The 16000-nt window shown below is 47.8% G+C and overlaps 1 protein-coding gene across 1 annotated transcript in view; it reads right to left on the bottom strand.

Annotated features, from left to right (window-relative positions):
* The window catches only part of DNAAF8 (dynein axonemal assembly factor 8), a 97916-nt gene that overhangs the window by 43484 nt on the left and 38432 nt on the right, over positions 1 to 16000 (bottom strand). The window contains exons 14-16 of the mRNA XM_074158637.1: positions 8420 to 8536; positions 6037 to 6181; positions 2106 to 2421 (exon numbers count right to left, since the gene is read on the bottom strand). Coding sequence (XP_074014738.1) covers positions 2106 to 2421; positions 6037 to 6181; positions 8420 to 8536 — 578 coding nt within the window. The remainder of the gene's footprint in view (positions 1 to 2105; positions 2422 to 6036; positions 6182 to 8419; positions 8537 to 16000) is intronic.

Genomic DNA, 16000 nt, shown 5'->3' with positions numbered 1-16000 from the left:
CAAGGACAGGAGCACAGACACCTCACCCCCAGCTGCTGCTGCTGACAGGGTGTAACACGCTACACCCAGCATCCAGGGTCAGAAAGGAGCTTTAAAAACTCATCCAGAACTTTGCAGGGCTTTGTCTGAGCTTTCTGCTGGGGAGTTTCACACCAGCATCACCTATTCAGTTCAGCAATATTAAAAGTATATTAAAAACTATAAAAAACATATATTAAAAGGCCTGAAAAGCCCAGTGCAGAGGGTGGCATCCTGTGTGATTGTGTCTGTGTGACAAACATGACAGGGAGAAGAGATACATAGTTTGGTATTCTCCTGGTTGGTGGAAATTCCTTGAAGCCCTATGCCAAATCTTTTATAAAGCACTGTAAAATAAATGCTTCAAGCCACAGAACTTGGAACAACTACAGGGGTGTCTTTCAGCAGCCAAAAAAAGATAAGTGCCTCTTTTCTTCCCTCTGCAGGCCAGTCTGATCCTCCAGAGGGAAGGGACCTCTGAGTGCAGAGCCCTTCATTTACACACACGGGATTAAATGTGCTTCCTGCGTCCTTAGGTTTGAGTCTCTGTCCAGGAAACTGCAAAATCGTCAGGAAGGGAATCATAGAATAGTTTGGGTGGGAGGGAACCTTAAAGACCACCCAGTCCCACTCCCTGCCCTGGGCAGGGACACCTCCCACCACACCAGGTTGCTCCAAGCCCCATCCAACCTGGCCTTGAACCCCTTCAGGGATGGGGCAGCCACAGCTTCTCTGGGCAACCTGGGCCAGGCTCTCACCACCCTCACAGCAAAGAAGTTCTTCCCCACATCTCATCTCAATCTCCCCTCTTTCAGTGTCAAACCCTTCCCCCTCCTCCTAGGGCTCCCCTCCCTGATCCAGAGTCCCTCCCCAGCTTTCCTGGAGCCCCTTGAGGGACTGGAAGGGGTTCGAAGGTCTCCCCGGAGCCTTCTCTTCTCCAGGCTGAACCCCCCAACTCTCTCAGCCTGTCCTCACAGCAGAGGGGCTCCAGCCCTCCCAGCATCTCCGTGGCCCTTCGTGGAATTGATGGGTTTGTGCTGTAGAAAGTACTCATCTTCATCAAGGAAAAGCTCCAGGGAGGTTTGGGATGAGAGTGCTGGGAAAGAGCACGAGAGAGTCCAAGCTGCTGACCCAGCCTTCCCTCTGCCTTTCTGCAGGTGTGGGTGCTGTGCAAGGGCTGCTCAGTGCCGACTTACACAGCTCTGCTCCCTGCCACCCTCCCCTTTCCCTCACGCACCTCTGCTCTGCTGAGCAAGGCCAACAGCAGGCATTCTGGCAGCCTACCATCAATGTTATAAACCAGATTAAAGACTAAAAATCATTAGGTGGATCCATTTCTGTCCAAGACACTCTCAGTGAGTCTTTGGGAGCGGTAGCCCCCACCCCTGGAGCACTACACAGCAGAGCACAGATGACCTGGGTTCCATGATGGATTCATAGATTCTTAAAAGTCCGGTTCCCTGTGCAGCCATACCCAGACCCATCTGAGAGCAAGATTCCAGACTCCTGAATGTCACTTGTTCCCAGCACTTTTTGGCTTCCTATTGCTATGTCATCAGTTCCTAAATTGCATTTCTTATGCTGTTTCCTAGAGCTCAAAGTTTATAAGCCACCCTTCATTTTCACGCAGTTCGGTCACCATCCTCCAAAGCACTTTTTCCACCTGAAGCCATCTCTGCTCCGTTGATATGGAAGGGACATAGGGCAAAGCTTTCTAGCAAAGGGCACTCAGTGGCACACACTTCTCCAGCACCAAGCACAGCTGGAGGAGGTCTCAGCTCAGTCTGACCAAATGTTTTAGAGGGCCCAAGGTGCTTCAAGTGTATGAATTACAGACCTAGCTACCAGGGAATAAGTGATGGGAAGCATCTGCAAGAGTCTCCCACCCAATGCCCTGACACATCTATGATGCGAGACAGGACTTTTACAGGCTCTAGTGACTGGTTTGGAAATATAAAAACAGACAATCTGTCTCCACCCTGCACTTTTGCTCACTGAGACCTTTAGCAGAAGGCTGATATGTAAAGACAAAGGAGGCTGGCTGTGTGCCACACTTTGCCTGTGAGAACAGCCACCAGGGCCATCACCTTGCTGTGCCGTCGCACTGGGAAGCCGGATCCAGGACACCAGCCCACGGTGCTGCACCAGCAGCTCTCCCTCCAAACCACAGGCATAGCTCCCTGTGCACACGACTGTCCAGGTGGGGCAGGTAAAGAAGAGGCTCCTCTTGGCTCCTGCAGTAGATGGCGTTGATGGAACCGCAGTCCGTCACACTGGCCAGCTGAGGGTCAGATGGCCCAATGACATTCTGCAAGGTGCTACGGGCTTTAGGCCCCCTCACGCCCAACGCCAGCACTGGTGGCACCTCACCAGCCTTTGAAGTATAGGAAGAAGGCAGTTTTTCTGTGAAAGACAAACATATGTGTGAGTAAAACATGGAACAACCCACCCAAGGTCACTCATTCCACTCAAGTGTCCTTTTCAGACTTAGCCAAAATAACCTACTGGTTACCAGTCCTGTGGGTGATGTGCTGGCAACCAGCTGCGTGTGTTCACCCAGGAGTAAATCTGAGATTATTCAAGGTAGTCTGGTAAAGAAAGAGGAGTCAGTTGCCTCATATTTGCTGTGGAAAGGAGCGTGCCCAGGGCTGGTTACTAGAAAGCGGCCAATCCGCTAGAAATCAGCACTTTAAATCCCTGTGCGGGATGTTGCTCATGCCCACAAGGACATCTGGGGAAGGCAAGACAGGAGAAGACAGGCCTGAAGAGGGGGATGTTTTCTGTAATTTTCATCAGAAATGGGAAAACCGGGAAGGGGATCGCAAATTGGAAATTCGTGGACTTCTCTTCTAGATTATTTCCTTCCGCATCAAATAGACACTTAGTGCTCTGTTGTAAGATGACACAGCCAGGCAAATATTTGATTAGCTGCCCCTATTCCCCTGCCAGGACTTGAACTGCGGGTTCTCTTATTTCCTGCAACAACTCTTCCCTGTGCCTCTGGCAAACTTGTCTCTGTGTCTACCGTCAGCATGGTTGGGGTCCGATAAATAACCCCAGAAAAAGAGCAAGTTTGGCTCCTCCGCAGTTCTTACTGCAGATGCTAGAAAAAGAAGCAAAGCGTGTCATTTTCTTCCCCGAGGTTTAAAAACACATTCAATTACATCATTTGTTGCATAAGAATGAGAAGCCAGAGCGTAAGTCTCCGGAGCAGGTAGATAATGGAGAAACCGGCTGTAAATATTTAAAATATTCATTTGAAAGTTTTCAAGCTAAGGGTAAAAATCTAATTTACAAACTCACATCGCAGTTTTCAGCTCAAATGAATTGTCTCTTCATCTGAAATGTTCCTAAATAATGGAGCACGGTACAGAGCATTGGAACAGATCTGCTGCCTGTCATCTCCTAATGACTGGTGATTTTATGGTTTTCTTATTCATTTCTGGAGTCCTTCTTCATTTCTCCAGCTATCAGTATGAATGTATTACGTTCGCAGCGCTGAGCCAGCTCCAACTGCAATCCCATTTCTAAGGCAGTCAGCTCCTACTGTTTTCAAGTGGAAAAAAGGGGGCAGGGAGACTGAAGAATTTTTCTCCAATTAAGCTGGTCTTAGATTCAGGTCCAGGCCGGAAGGGATCTCCAAAGGTCATCTAGTCCGACCTTCCCACAGTCAGCAGGGACGCCCCAACTAGACGAGGTTGCCCAGGGCCTCATCGAGCTTCACCTTGAATATCTCCAGGGAAGGGGCCTCAACCACCTCCCTGGGCAACCCGTTCCAGTGCTCCACCACCCTCAGAGTAAAGAACTTTTTCCTAATATCCAATCTAAATCTCCCCTTCTCCAACTTAAAACCATTGCCCCTCGTCCTGTCACTGCAGGCCTTTGTAAACAGAATCTCCCCAGCCTTCCTGTAGGCCCCCCTCAGGGACTGGAAGGCTGCTATGAGGTCTCCCCGGAGCCTCCTCTTCTCCAGGCTGAACAACCCCAGCTCCCTCAGCCTGTCCTCGTAGCAGAGGTGCTCCAACCCCCTGATCATTTTGGTGGCCCTCCTCTGGACCCGCTCCATCAGGTCCATGTCCTTTCTATATTGAGGGCTCCAGACCTGCACACAGTGCTCCAGGTGAGGTCTCACCAGAGCAGAGCAAAGTAGCAGAATCCCCTCTCTGGATCTGCTGGCAACACTTCTTTTGATGCAGCCCAGGATGTGATTGGCCTTCTGGGCTGCAAGTGCACATTGCCTGCTCATGTCCAGCTTCTCGTCCACCAGCACCCCCAAGTCCCTTTCCTCAGGGCTGCTTTCTAATACCCCATCCCCCAGGCTGTATTGATACTGAGGATTGTTTCGGCCCAGGTGCAGAACCCTGCACTTGCTTTTGTTGAACCTCATGAGGTTCATCTGGGCCCACCTCTCCAGCCTGTCCAGGTCCCTCTGAATGACATCCCGTCCCTCTGGTGTATCGACAACACCACACAGCTTGGTGTCATCTGCAAACTTGCTGATGGTGCTCTCAATCCCTCTATGTTGTTGATAAAAATGTTAAACAGTACCGGTCCCAGCACGGACCCTTGAGGGACACCACTAGTCACTGCTCTCCATCTGGACTTCAAGCCATCGAGTACCACCCTCTGGGTGCGACCATCCAGCCAATTCCTTATCCACTGAACAGTCCACCCATCAAATCTATATCCCTCCAATTTGGCAAGCAGGATGTTGTGAGGGACCGTGTCAAAGGCCTTACTGAAGTCCAGATAGATCACGTCCATAGGTCGTCCCTTATCTACTGACCTTATCTACTGACCTAGTCACTCTATCATAGAAGGCCACTAGGTTAGTCAGGCAGGACCTGCCCCTAGTAAAGCCGTGCTGGCTATCTTGAATCATCTCCATGTCCTCCATGTGCCCAAGCATGGCATCTAGAAGGATCTGTTCCATGATCTTCCCAGGCACAGAGGTGAGGCTGACAGGTCGGTAGTTCCCAGGGTCCTCCTTTCTACCCTTTTTAAAAATGGGTGTGATGTTTCCTCTCTTCCAGTCCACAGGGACTTCACCTGACCGCCACCTAACCGTCTTCCCTCACCTTTTGCGTGAGGAAAAGGAAACCCCATCTCTCTCACTCTCAGCCTGCCTGTGCCTTTTCCCAAGGGAAATGGACTGTCTGTATTCCTGGTGCTGGCACATACAAACCTTCCAGGAGAATTTCTCGGCTTAAGAGAAAGTACGAGCCACACTGTACTGCAGAGGCAACCGCTGAACTCCGCAGCCTGTTCCTCTAGGGTTATATTGCATTAGCAACTAATAATATTCCATACATGCTTTAAGATGGGCTTCATTATCTCCATTTCACAAATGGAAAATCAAGACTTGAGTGGAACATCCCAATATTTGAAGCCATTGGTGTCTAATTTTGAGACTTAGTGATTTGAGTTCAGAGACCTGTATCATTTTTGTTCATCTTATCTTCTTGGTCCCTCATCTCAGACCATCTTCTGTTGGCAAACGTGGCACTTCGGTGATGGCTTATCAGTCAAATTATGGGATGGCTAGATCATTACTTTTGCCCATGCTTCTGAAGTCCCATAGGCTATGGGATGGGGGGAATTGTGGAAGGAAGAGGCTGGATTTTCTGCAGCTAAAGCCTTTAGGAAAATCAGTGAGAACTAATTGAGTAAATTTAACTCAAATGAGCCTAACATTGGAGCTTCGGGCACTGCAATCTGGGAAAGATCACTGCAAAGAACAATAACTAAGGCGGTTTGGGACACTTTTTGTGTCAAGGGTTAAAAATTCAACTCGTGGATGTTCAACACTGAGAACAGAAGGAAAGAAACAGCCCAAGATCTTTTATCATTTCTTTTGGGAAGGATACAGGAACTGATAAAGCAACACTCACGTAAATCTGACACCCTCTCCCCATGCCCACAGCACCACATCACTCTTCACCTTCATATATTTACAGATCTTTGCCTTCACCTCCGTATCACCCCACGATGGAACCTCTAAAGGCAAACTAGACTCACCTGAGCTAGAGAGCAGCATGTCCTGCTGGGGATAGAGCAGGCGGAGTCCACAGACATCCAGCCCTGAATCGAGCACCAGCTCCAAGGTGTGATGGGTGGCCAGGGGACTTCGAAAGAGAGTTTCAAACAGCAGCACCATGGCAACCTGAACAGCAAGAGCACAGGAGGAATGAGCCAAACGCTTCCAAGCCCTCAACAGCCACACAGCTGTATCTCTGCCGCTCACCTTTAGTTCCCATGATTTATCGACATTGGAAGAGCTACAAAGAGGCTGTCTTTTATTGAATGTTTACATGCAGTTCAGCACAGCGGGCTCTTCTCTTCAGATTGAATCATAACTATCTGTGATAATTATGATTGAATCTATTTCTGCTGATATAATTGTGCCTTTTGTCACATAAACCTACTAGTGAAAACCCACCAGTTCTCTGGGGCAGAGACTGAAGCGTGTCACTCCTGCTGTTAAACTTCAGGTACTACAGAAGGATGGTTAAATAATAATAAACCAACTGGTCGGTTCTTTATACCTACAAAAGTGCCAAAACCAACATGAAACAAAAAATAATATCAAAAGGCAGACACATCACTGGTACTGTCCCAAATTTATATTTTGAAATCTCCTTTCCCAAACAAACCCAATTCAGCCCATTCTTCCACGGAGGAAGACATACCCCAACACATACTGAATGTCTATATCCAAAAGGGAAGCAAATGACTACTGTCTTCCCATCAGAAGGAACATATTGTTTCAAAAAGCAAGTGCTTTACAATGGGAAGTTGTGTGGTGCTGGGGGTAATAAACTGTCCAGCTGTAATCAGACAAGCGTGATTGTTCTGGCCTCAAATTTGTGCCTGGTTCTCCTGGATGTAAAGCAGGACAACGCTTTCCCTGGCAGCAAGCTTTATGGCTGCAGGGAACACCAAGTGAATTCATCACTGTTGGACACTTTAAATGAAATGCTACTCCCCCATAAACACATTATGAGGCTTCTACCATCATGATAAATGAAGATATAAATTTACTCGAATCATAAAAAAGTAGTCTAATTAGGAATAAAAGCTCTATTTCTTTATGTTTGTCTAGCTCAGGCTCTCCTGATATTAACCCAATATTCCCAGCAGCCAGTAAGGAAGCGTTGTTCTGTAGCGGCTCTGAGAGTCCCCAGGGCTCGGCTGCCTGGGCTCCGGGCCAGCTTTGACAACACAGCGGTTCAGCATTGAGAACCTTGGTATCTGCCCCTCTCCCCTGCGCTTAGGAGCCAGGTGCTTGGCTTTGCTCTCCATCGGAGCTTCGTCACAGCTATGTCTTGGCCCAGTCTCCCGTGTCACCGATTCTGGCCGCTCTCCTGACCCGCTGACTTGCCTTTCTGGCCTGGCCTGGTCACTGCGACCCCTTGGCTGGCCCCGGTTACTGCTGCTGGACCTGCTCTGCTCCTCTTGGTGGGGAATGTGGGACTGCACCATGACAGTGAGGCCACCAGCCCTGCCTGTCTCGGTCCTAGCTTGTGTTCCCTTCCAGGGCATCCCACCCTTCCTGTGAGAACGTCTGGATGGAGCCCCAACAGCACTCCCGAGGCAAGTCAAGGAACTGTAACGAAGACATGAGGCATTTCCTGACTAGCCAAGTATCTTCAGCTCCTCATTGTGGACTTCAAGCATCTTCCAGGAGCACATCTGGTACACTCTTAGCAGCTGGTCAGGTTTGCTGTGTGTTCAGGAGGAACGTAATATATCTGCATCTCCCTGAATCAATAAGAACAGGGAACTGAACTCTTGGTAGATCAAACATGCAATGGTTTGTGTTGCACAAGAGCCAAGAAAGGTGAGTTGCTACAGCTAACAAGTTATCATACACGGGTGGAGGTCCATTTCATTCTGGTATGCATTCCTAAACAGAGCTAAAGATCAGCTAATTTAAATCATCTTAAACCTCTCATCTTCTGGGGCAAACTGAGTAGAATTAGTTCCTACTTGTTCATACAACACACACACAGTTACTGTAGGTCAGGCAGAGACTGCCAGAAGTTTCCCAAATTTTTTTACTGTTTCTGAGTGCAAGCTGAAAAAGAATTTGTGTTGCATATTGGCTTGCAGTCAAGTGGGTTTGGGTTATCAGAATTTTGTCTACTGTTACTGATTTGCACCTGGTCGGTAGCAATTTCTTCAACCCGCACATTTCATCGTTTAATCTTCTGTGGCTCAGAGCAATCGGCACATCAATACCGATGACACAAAATACTCAGCTGATGTATTTAGGTCTGAGCGAGAAATACTTCAAGATCAGTATTCATACCAAACATCAAGATTGAAATATTCCAGGTCACTTAATCGTCTCTCGACTTCCCACAAGTCAGAAAGGAGTTGTTTGTTTGGTTTTCTTTACCTCGGTGTCTGTGTCTCCGCAAGCCTGGATGTCACTGCTGTTAGGGAAGTACTTTTCCTCAGTTTCGACTGTCTGCCAGTAAAATCCACTTGGCACCGCAAACACCTTCTCTGCTGCCTGAAATGCACAAAGTACAGCCCTTACCTGTGTGTTATCTTGAGCCCTCAAAACAAAGGGCTTCGAAAAAATAGTATTTTATGGCTAGAGAGCACATAATTAACAGATCAAACTCATTAGTCTGGTGTTGTTATCCAACATTCGCTTTCTTACAACCGTACCACTAGCTCCAATTAACTGACATCCCAAGAATATGAATCTGCAATGGCTTCCTGAGAGACTCAACATTCCCAGGGTCCAACCCAGGGACTCTCCCACACGTGGAGCACCCATGGAGAGGAGCGGGAGTTGAATGCAAAAGGCGCTGCAGGATCAGGCTGAGCAGCTCGAGACCTTGATTCTCCACAATCGCGCTGAGCATCCAGCGGAAAAGAGCTTTGTTAAAGGAACGCTCTAATTAACTAATCAAATGGAAAGGTAGGGAAAGAATTGCATGAACTCCTACATGCCTGTAACCAAAATAGGACATTTCTCCTGTGCTCATGTCACCACAAGTGACACATATCCGTAAGTCCTATTGTGCCACGTACTCCCGGAGAGGCAAAAAAGCTCTGGCATTTAGGTCACAGCTTTACAGAAGTGCAGCATTTCCCAATCTCAGCATCCTATTTTGTTTCTCATACATTTTTCTGGGCAGCCAAGCAAGCAACTTGTGCAAGCACGAGTTTAAGGATGTGTCACTCAGGAGAATTCGCTGTGACTGCACGCTCAGTAAGCAAGGCCACAGTCCAGCAACTAACGCAGCTGTGTCAAGTTCTGGGTTTGGGAAGGAGTGATGTTCGTAGCTACGCCCCAAGTGAGCATCCCAGAAATACAGATGAATTTAAGCAGAGCTCACACAGGGCAGGATTCATTCCAAGATTGAAAAAAACCCACCTCAAAACAAAAAAAACCAAACAACCAACCCCAAGTGTGACTTTTGAGGCAGGGGCTCGGGTGGAGTATCTCAGAGTGGCTTCACTAGTTTTAAAGACTCTACTTTGCTTCACAGCAGTGGTTAATCTGTCCTCATCTCATGTGGACGGACCTTTTCGAGAAAGGAAAAAGGAATCAAATTTCAGCGTGGTCTCATCAGGGTTTTTATTATGGATAGAAAATGGACTGACGCTGCACAAAGCGTCCATTCTGGATTATGAGGTACATATAATGCTGTTTAATTGTGTAATCACCTGAGAGATTTTTTTTTTTTTCCCCTGCTTGGCAAACGATAAGCGCTTCCTATCATTCCACAAATGTTTAAAAACAACCACCAGAAAATGAAATTAATTTGAATAATATTAAAACCTGCCCTTCTGCTTCACAGAATCACAGAATGATATGGGATTGGAAGGGACCTCTGGAGATCATCCAGTCCAACCCCCTGCCAGAGCAGGGTCACCCAGAGCAGGTCCCACAGGAACGTGTCCAGGGGGAGTTTGAATGTCTCCAGAGACAAGAGACTCCACCACCTCTCTGGGCAGCCTCTTCCAGGGCTCTGCCACCCTCACAGGAAAGAAGTTCCTCCTCATGTTTAGGTGGAACTTCCTATGTTCAAGTTTGTGCCCGTTCCCTCTTGTCCTGTCACTGGGCACCACTGAAAAAAGACTGGCCCCATCCTCCTGACACCTATCCTTTAAGTATTTACAGGCGTTGATCAGATCCCCCCTCAGTCTGCTCTTCTCCAGACTGAAAAGACCCAAGTCCCTCAGCCTTTCCTCATCAGAGAGATGCTCCAGGCCCCTCATCATCTTTGTAGCCCTCTGCTGTCCCCTCTCCAGCAGTTCCCTGTCCTTCTTGAACTGGGGAGCCCAGAACTGGACACAGTGCTCCAGATGGGGCCTCCCCAGGGCCGCTTCAGCAACCTTTTGTGTTTTCTCCTTTCTCTATTTCCTGTGCTTTGTGAGATATTTGCCTAAAAGCAGAACCGGGGATTTCACTTTTCACCCAGTTTCAGTCACCACAACTACACCAAACCAAGAGCTTTGACATCTCTCAATGGATCTGTCCATTTTGCCCTGCAAAGTCATCAGTCACCAACCTCCACTTGTGATATCACACTTGGTTGCTGTGGAAAATATCAGAGGAAAAGCAAGAAATTGTTGATTTAAGGAAACAGAAGATGTTCTCCGATTCCAATTTTTGCTGCCAGCTCCTCCATGCAACACTGGCACAACACAGCCAGCACAGACTGCCCTGCAAAAATGGGAATGCAGCAAGACCCCAGTCTTCTGGGATTCAAGCTGTTCCTTGAACAAACCTCAAGCCTATGAACTTTCAGGAAGAAGGAAAAGAGAAGGGACAAATGTGGTCAAATCAACTCCAGCCTACATTGCCATAAAAGCCTTCATTATAACCATCCAGCCCCCAATAGGACACACAGGATGCAAGTTGGGAAATCCAAGGTAGTAGGATTTAGGACGCACCTTCAGGAAGTACCGTGGAGTAAGGTGTGACCCCAGGAAACGCTGCCCCATGGTCAGGGTCCCTCCCTGCCACAGCAGGGATGTGGCCACAGCCCACAGGGAATCCAGGCCTGAGGAAAATTGTTGCTGTGATCTGTCAGACTGTTTTTTCTAGCAGCCAACCTGAACGTGATTTCACAAAGCAACAGAAAATGAAGCTTGAAAAGTCATAGTTCTCCTAGAAAATCCTTTTCCTCGTGGGTAAGAAAATACACATCGATGGCTGCAGTACAACAGCTCCTGCTTTTTCCAGTGTGGAAACTGGAAACCGTGTGCCAGTGGAGGAGAATTCCTGACACTGCCTTCCTATGCAACGCACTGGATAAACAGGAAAAAAACAACTTTCCCATGCACGTAGGAGTGAATTTCACCCAGTCAGTTGGTACAACATTGAGCTGAGCCCTATTTGACACATAACCCAGAGCGACCCACCGCAGGCAGCTGCATGATCCCACTCTTATTGAAATTACTTCGTTGATTTTGACGCTATTTATCTTTATGCTACTTTGGTGCTACTTTTAAAGCTCCACCACAAGAAAGAGGGTAGGCATGAGAATTGTATTGGTTTCACCTCAGGGCTGGTTCCTCTCTTACGCCTCCAACAACGTTTCAGTAGCTGTAAAGCTTCTGTGCAAACCCAGCAGTTGAGAAAGTCTCTCCAGGACAGCTGATACATCATCTCCAAACGCTGACTGCTGACCTGGCTCTTGGCGGGGAGAAGAGGAGACTCCTGCCTGCAGACACGCGCTGCGCAGAAGGGCGAAGAGGCAGATCCAGTTGTCCGTACTCACTTGAAAATCCCTCTTCTCCAAGGCTCTGCAGCCTCAAAGCCTTGTAGTAATCTCCCATCTCATGGTAAAGGCATTATAGCAGGGAGGAAAAGTTGCCTACAGTCAGCCAACGGCAGCCCCAGGGATACTTTGACTTACGCTGTGACGGGCTTCAAAACCCAGAATCATTCAACCACAGCCATTTCCGTGACTGTGTCTCCTCCACCCCCTGCTGTAAGAACGCAGAGTTTCTTACAGCCCTGATATCCTCTTCATCCATACTGCCACAATCAGAAAGAGCAGGAAGGGAGGGCATGGCCATAACCTCCTACTTGTAGTTATTCTTTTTTGTCAATTATCCTTTTTCTTATTTGTTTTGGGGTCAAAATTTGGATTCCTGTTACCTTAAGACACCAGAAAAGACTGATTTGTACCATAGCTAGGATTGAACATGCACCATTTTTTCCAGAGAGCCTTAAAAAGAAACCCAGAGCTACTGCTTTGTTTCAGACAATATTACCAAGATGAAGCCAGACAGTTATGGGAAGGAAATTCTCAGCAGAACAAAAATGTGTTGTTAAATATCGGGCAGAAACAAGAATAAGCACATTTAGAGAAGACTAGAAGACTGGAGCTGCGTGCAGCAAAGCCATGAATCTTTAACTGTCGTAGGGAAATACGACCAAACCCAGTATCTCTTCTTCTTGCTTACGGTGTATTCTGTTCTCATTTCCGACAACAAAGAAATAGCTTTTGCTGTCAGATGATCTAAGAGAGCCTTTTAAGTTGCAGCAAGTCTTCTCAACTGCTTCCCAGCCACAGCAGGAAAACAGAAGCTGCAGGAAGAATTTCTCTGTACTCCACAATCTCATCTCCTCACACACGAGGTACTTTCCAAGGCAAAGACCTGCTCAGCTGTGAGAACAGACTCCAATCCCTTGGAGAAAGGTCTTGTATCCTCCACTACCTCCAGAGACGGACTGTGAATTCTGAATGGATATACCCTCTCCCTTTCAACTCCACTGATCGCATCAGCAGCACCGGAGGAATCGCTGTTCTCACTCCAACGAAGGCCTCGATGGCAACACACAGACAAGGCTCGTGATTCACTGAATCATGGCCCTGAATTAGGCAGAATTATCCTCAAACTCTCTCCTCTGCCCGCTGTCATGAATCCCAGTGTAGTACTCCTTGCGGAATCCAGATTAATACAAATTTGAATTTGTCTTCTGCATATCTTCCCTCCCCATCATTTCAGATGGCTCCAGAATTTAGTGTAGGAAATGTGGAAACACAGTAGGATGATCCCAGGCAGCAAAAAGGCTGGGGATAGAGCGTACTAATTAAGAGCTCTGCCACTGAAGATGTACAATTCTGGTGACTGTATTTCAGGAAGTCTGAAGATGCACCTCACTTTCCCTTGCCTCCCTTCCGGATAGGGAAAGGGATATCTTAAAACTCAGAAGAGAAAGGATGAGACAATAACTTCCACCCTTTCTGCCCATCATGCACAACACCAATGGCTGAGCACATTAACTTGACAGTTCTTTTAAGCTGCTCTTTTCTGGAATAATTAGCAATGGCCACAATTTAAATATGAGCTATCAAATTTTAGGAAGAATGAAAAACTATAATAGTTTATTCCTCCTGAAGCTATGCCTTCATCTTTGTGCCAGCTCCGGTAGACACCATTGTAACCCTTTCTCCTTTTAAAGGTCATGGGATTTTTTAGTTACAAATACCAATGACAGCCTGAACTCCTGGCCCCGCTAAAATCAGTTACCATCTCCAACGCCACCCAGCTAAGGCCAGGACGTTACCTCCTGCCTCACAAAGATACAGCCATGCAGCTACTCTGTGCCTGCAGCTATGGATTCATTTCTATATATGCATATATATGAGGCCCCAGGACTAATGCCTCACCCACAGACGAGCCCTGTCCATGCAGAATCACCAGTCAGATGATGTGCTCTTGCCAAAGACTTTACCAGGCTGCACAGCAGACTCAGGGCACCAGACACTTGAGACCTGGCCCTTAGCACCAACTCAGATAAAGACAAGACACGAGCAAGATCTGGAAAGCAAAGGGCACGATGAACCTGTCCTTTTGAACCTCCTGTTTCCCAAATTTAGCCTGGATTTCAAGCTGTCGAGCTGCTGGATTTAGTGGCTGGCACCCACCGTGCTGCAAGTCTCAACATCCCGCTGGGTCTGGTTGGGGAAGCAGATGCAGAGATGTTGTTCTGGATGTTTTATCCCTCCCCAACGTCCTTTTCAGCTACTCAACAATCAAGTCTTTCAAGCTTTGGCATCAGGCTGAGCAGAAGCTTCGGAGGAGGAAAGCACAGCCCTGAGCCATACGCTAAAGCTGAGAGCTCACAGCGACGTGTGGGTCAGGTCTAACAGTTGGCCAAATTGTCTTGCACTCCAGGTAGCTCCATCTGCGCTCTCCACCCACAGAACATCCCATGGCCAAGCTTAGGTACCGCTTAGAGCTGCAAGTTTGCCTCTGTTCACACAGCATGAGAGGAGAAAGAGAGAACACATGGGGCAATAAATAACCCCAAATCAAACCAGCACGACTGCCAACACCATGAGGCACTGAACCACAGCGTACCACCAGTTATTACCATTTGAGATGTGTGAAAGGCAATGCCCACACAGCCCGGGGCCTGAGGAGAGCTGGGTGAAAAGCTGATGTGGCAGTAAGTAGTAGTTCTTGGAACAAGCTTCTCATTAGCATTGAAGTTAAAAGAAGTTATAGTAAAAGACAGGGGAAGATGCCAAAGCCACCCAGCAGGGCTAAGGCCGTGACGCCTGTCAAAGAAATAACCTCACAGCATTCAAACTCGAAAGCCCACGGTCTTCTTGTTGAGCCCAAATTAAAACACAGATTCACGGATCTGAAAGATCCTCTGGAAACATTTCTCACTCCCCTTTGAGACACTATACACAGAGTCAGGGCAATCTCTATCTAAATTAGGTGCCTTAAGTGCACAGAGTAACAAGTGATCCATCCGGGGCACGTTTCCATAGCATGAAACGGTGAGTTCTAGTTCCATAGCTCTTCTGCTACATGGTTATTTCAACCTTTGAAATAAACTTTGCGACTTTCAAACCTTGTGTATGTGTGGGTACACGTAGAGCTCCTCCGGTAACACAATTGCCAGCAACTCTCTAGCAGGGAAATCCCAAAACTCTGAACTACCACATTAAAGAACCGCTGTACTTTCTGCCAGTCCCCTCCCAAACATCAAACTTCCTGTTCGTTCAGTCTCTGCTGCTTGAAGTTTTTGGCAGCTCCGAGTCACAACGTCTGAGCAAATATAGCTCCCTAGACCCAGTTCTGCAATTCTTATCTCTGCTCAGGCAAAACTGCATTAAAAATAAATAAATGGAGCTTTTCTTAAGTGAAAAGCGAGGAGGGAACTTTGTGTAGACCTGCCCTCAGTCAGTACTATTGTCTCATAAAAAAAAAACCCCACAACCCTTGTGCTGGAAATCAGCAGGGAAACTACCGAAAGGAGCAGCAAGTAGGGGACTGATCACCAGGACTTGCAACAAAAATTGATTTTGTGGAACAAATAGAAAAAAAAAAAAATTCATTCATAGAATCATCTGGGTTGAAAGGGACCTTTAAGATCATCAAGTCCAACCACCAACCCAACACTGCCAAACCCACCACTAACCCACGTCCCTCAGCACCACGTCTGCCCAGCTGTTAAATACCCCCAGGGATGGCGACTCCACCACTGCCCTGGGCAGCCTCTTCCAAGGCTTGACAACCCTTTGGGTGAAGAAATTTTTCCAAATATCCATCCTAAACCTCCCCTGGTGCAACTTGAGGCCATTTCTTCTTGTCTTATCACCAGTTCCCTGGGAGAAGAGACCGACCCCCCCCAGCTACACCCTCCTTTCAGGGAGTTGTAGAGAGCGAGGTGGTCTCCTCTCAGCCTCCTTTTCTCCAGGCTGAACACCCCCAAGCTCCCTCAGCTGCTCCTCACAAGACTTGTGCTCCAGGCCCCTCACTTGGGGAGGGAGGTTCCCCTTCTTCCTTGACAGCTCCCTGAGACGCTTACCCATGCAATAGTGCTGTGCCCTGACCCCTCTGCCACATCAGGCACCTCTATAGGTGGAGAGTTGAAGGAGATGCTCTGGGAGACGATCAAAAAGCTGGCGAGCATTAGGGATTGCCCCCTTTGGGCAAATACCCCTGTGTCCAGAACAACCAAGAGAGAGAAAGAGAAATCCGG

The sequence above is a fragment of the Numenius arquata genome, chromosome 14, assembly GCF_964106895.1.
Source record: "Numenius arquata chromosome 14, bNumArq3.hap1.1, whole genome shotgun sequence".
NCBI lineage: Eukaryota > Metazoa > Chordata > Aves > Charadriiformes > Scolopacidae > Numenius > Numenius arquata.
This window is presented reverse-complemented; position numbering and strand designations above follow the sequence as displayed.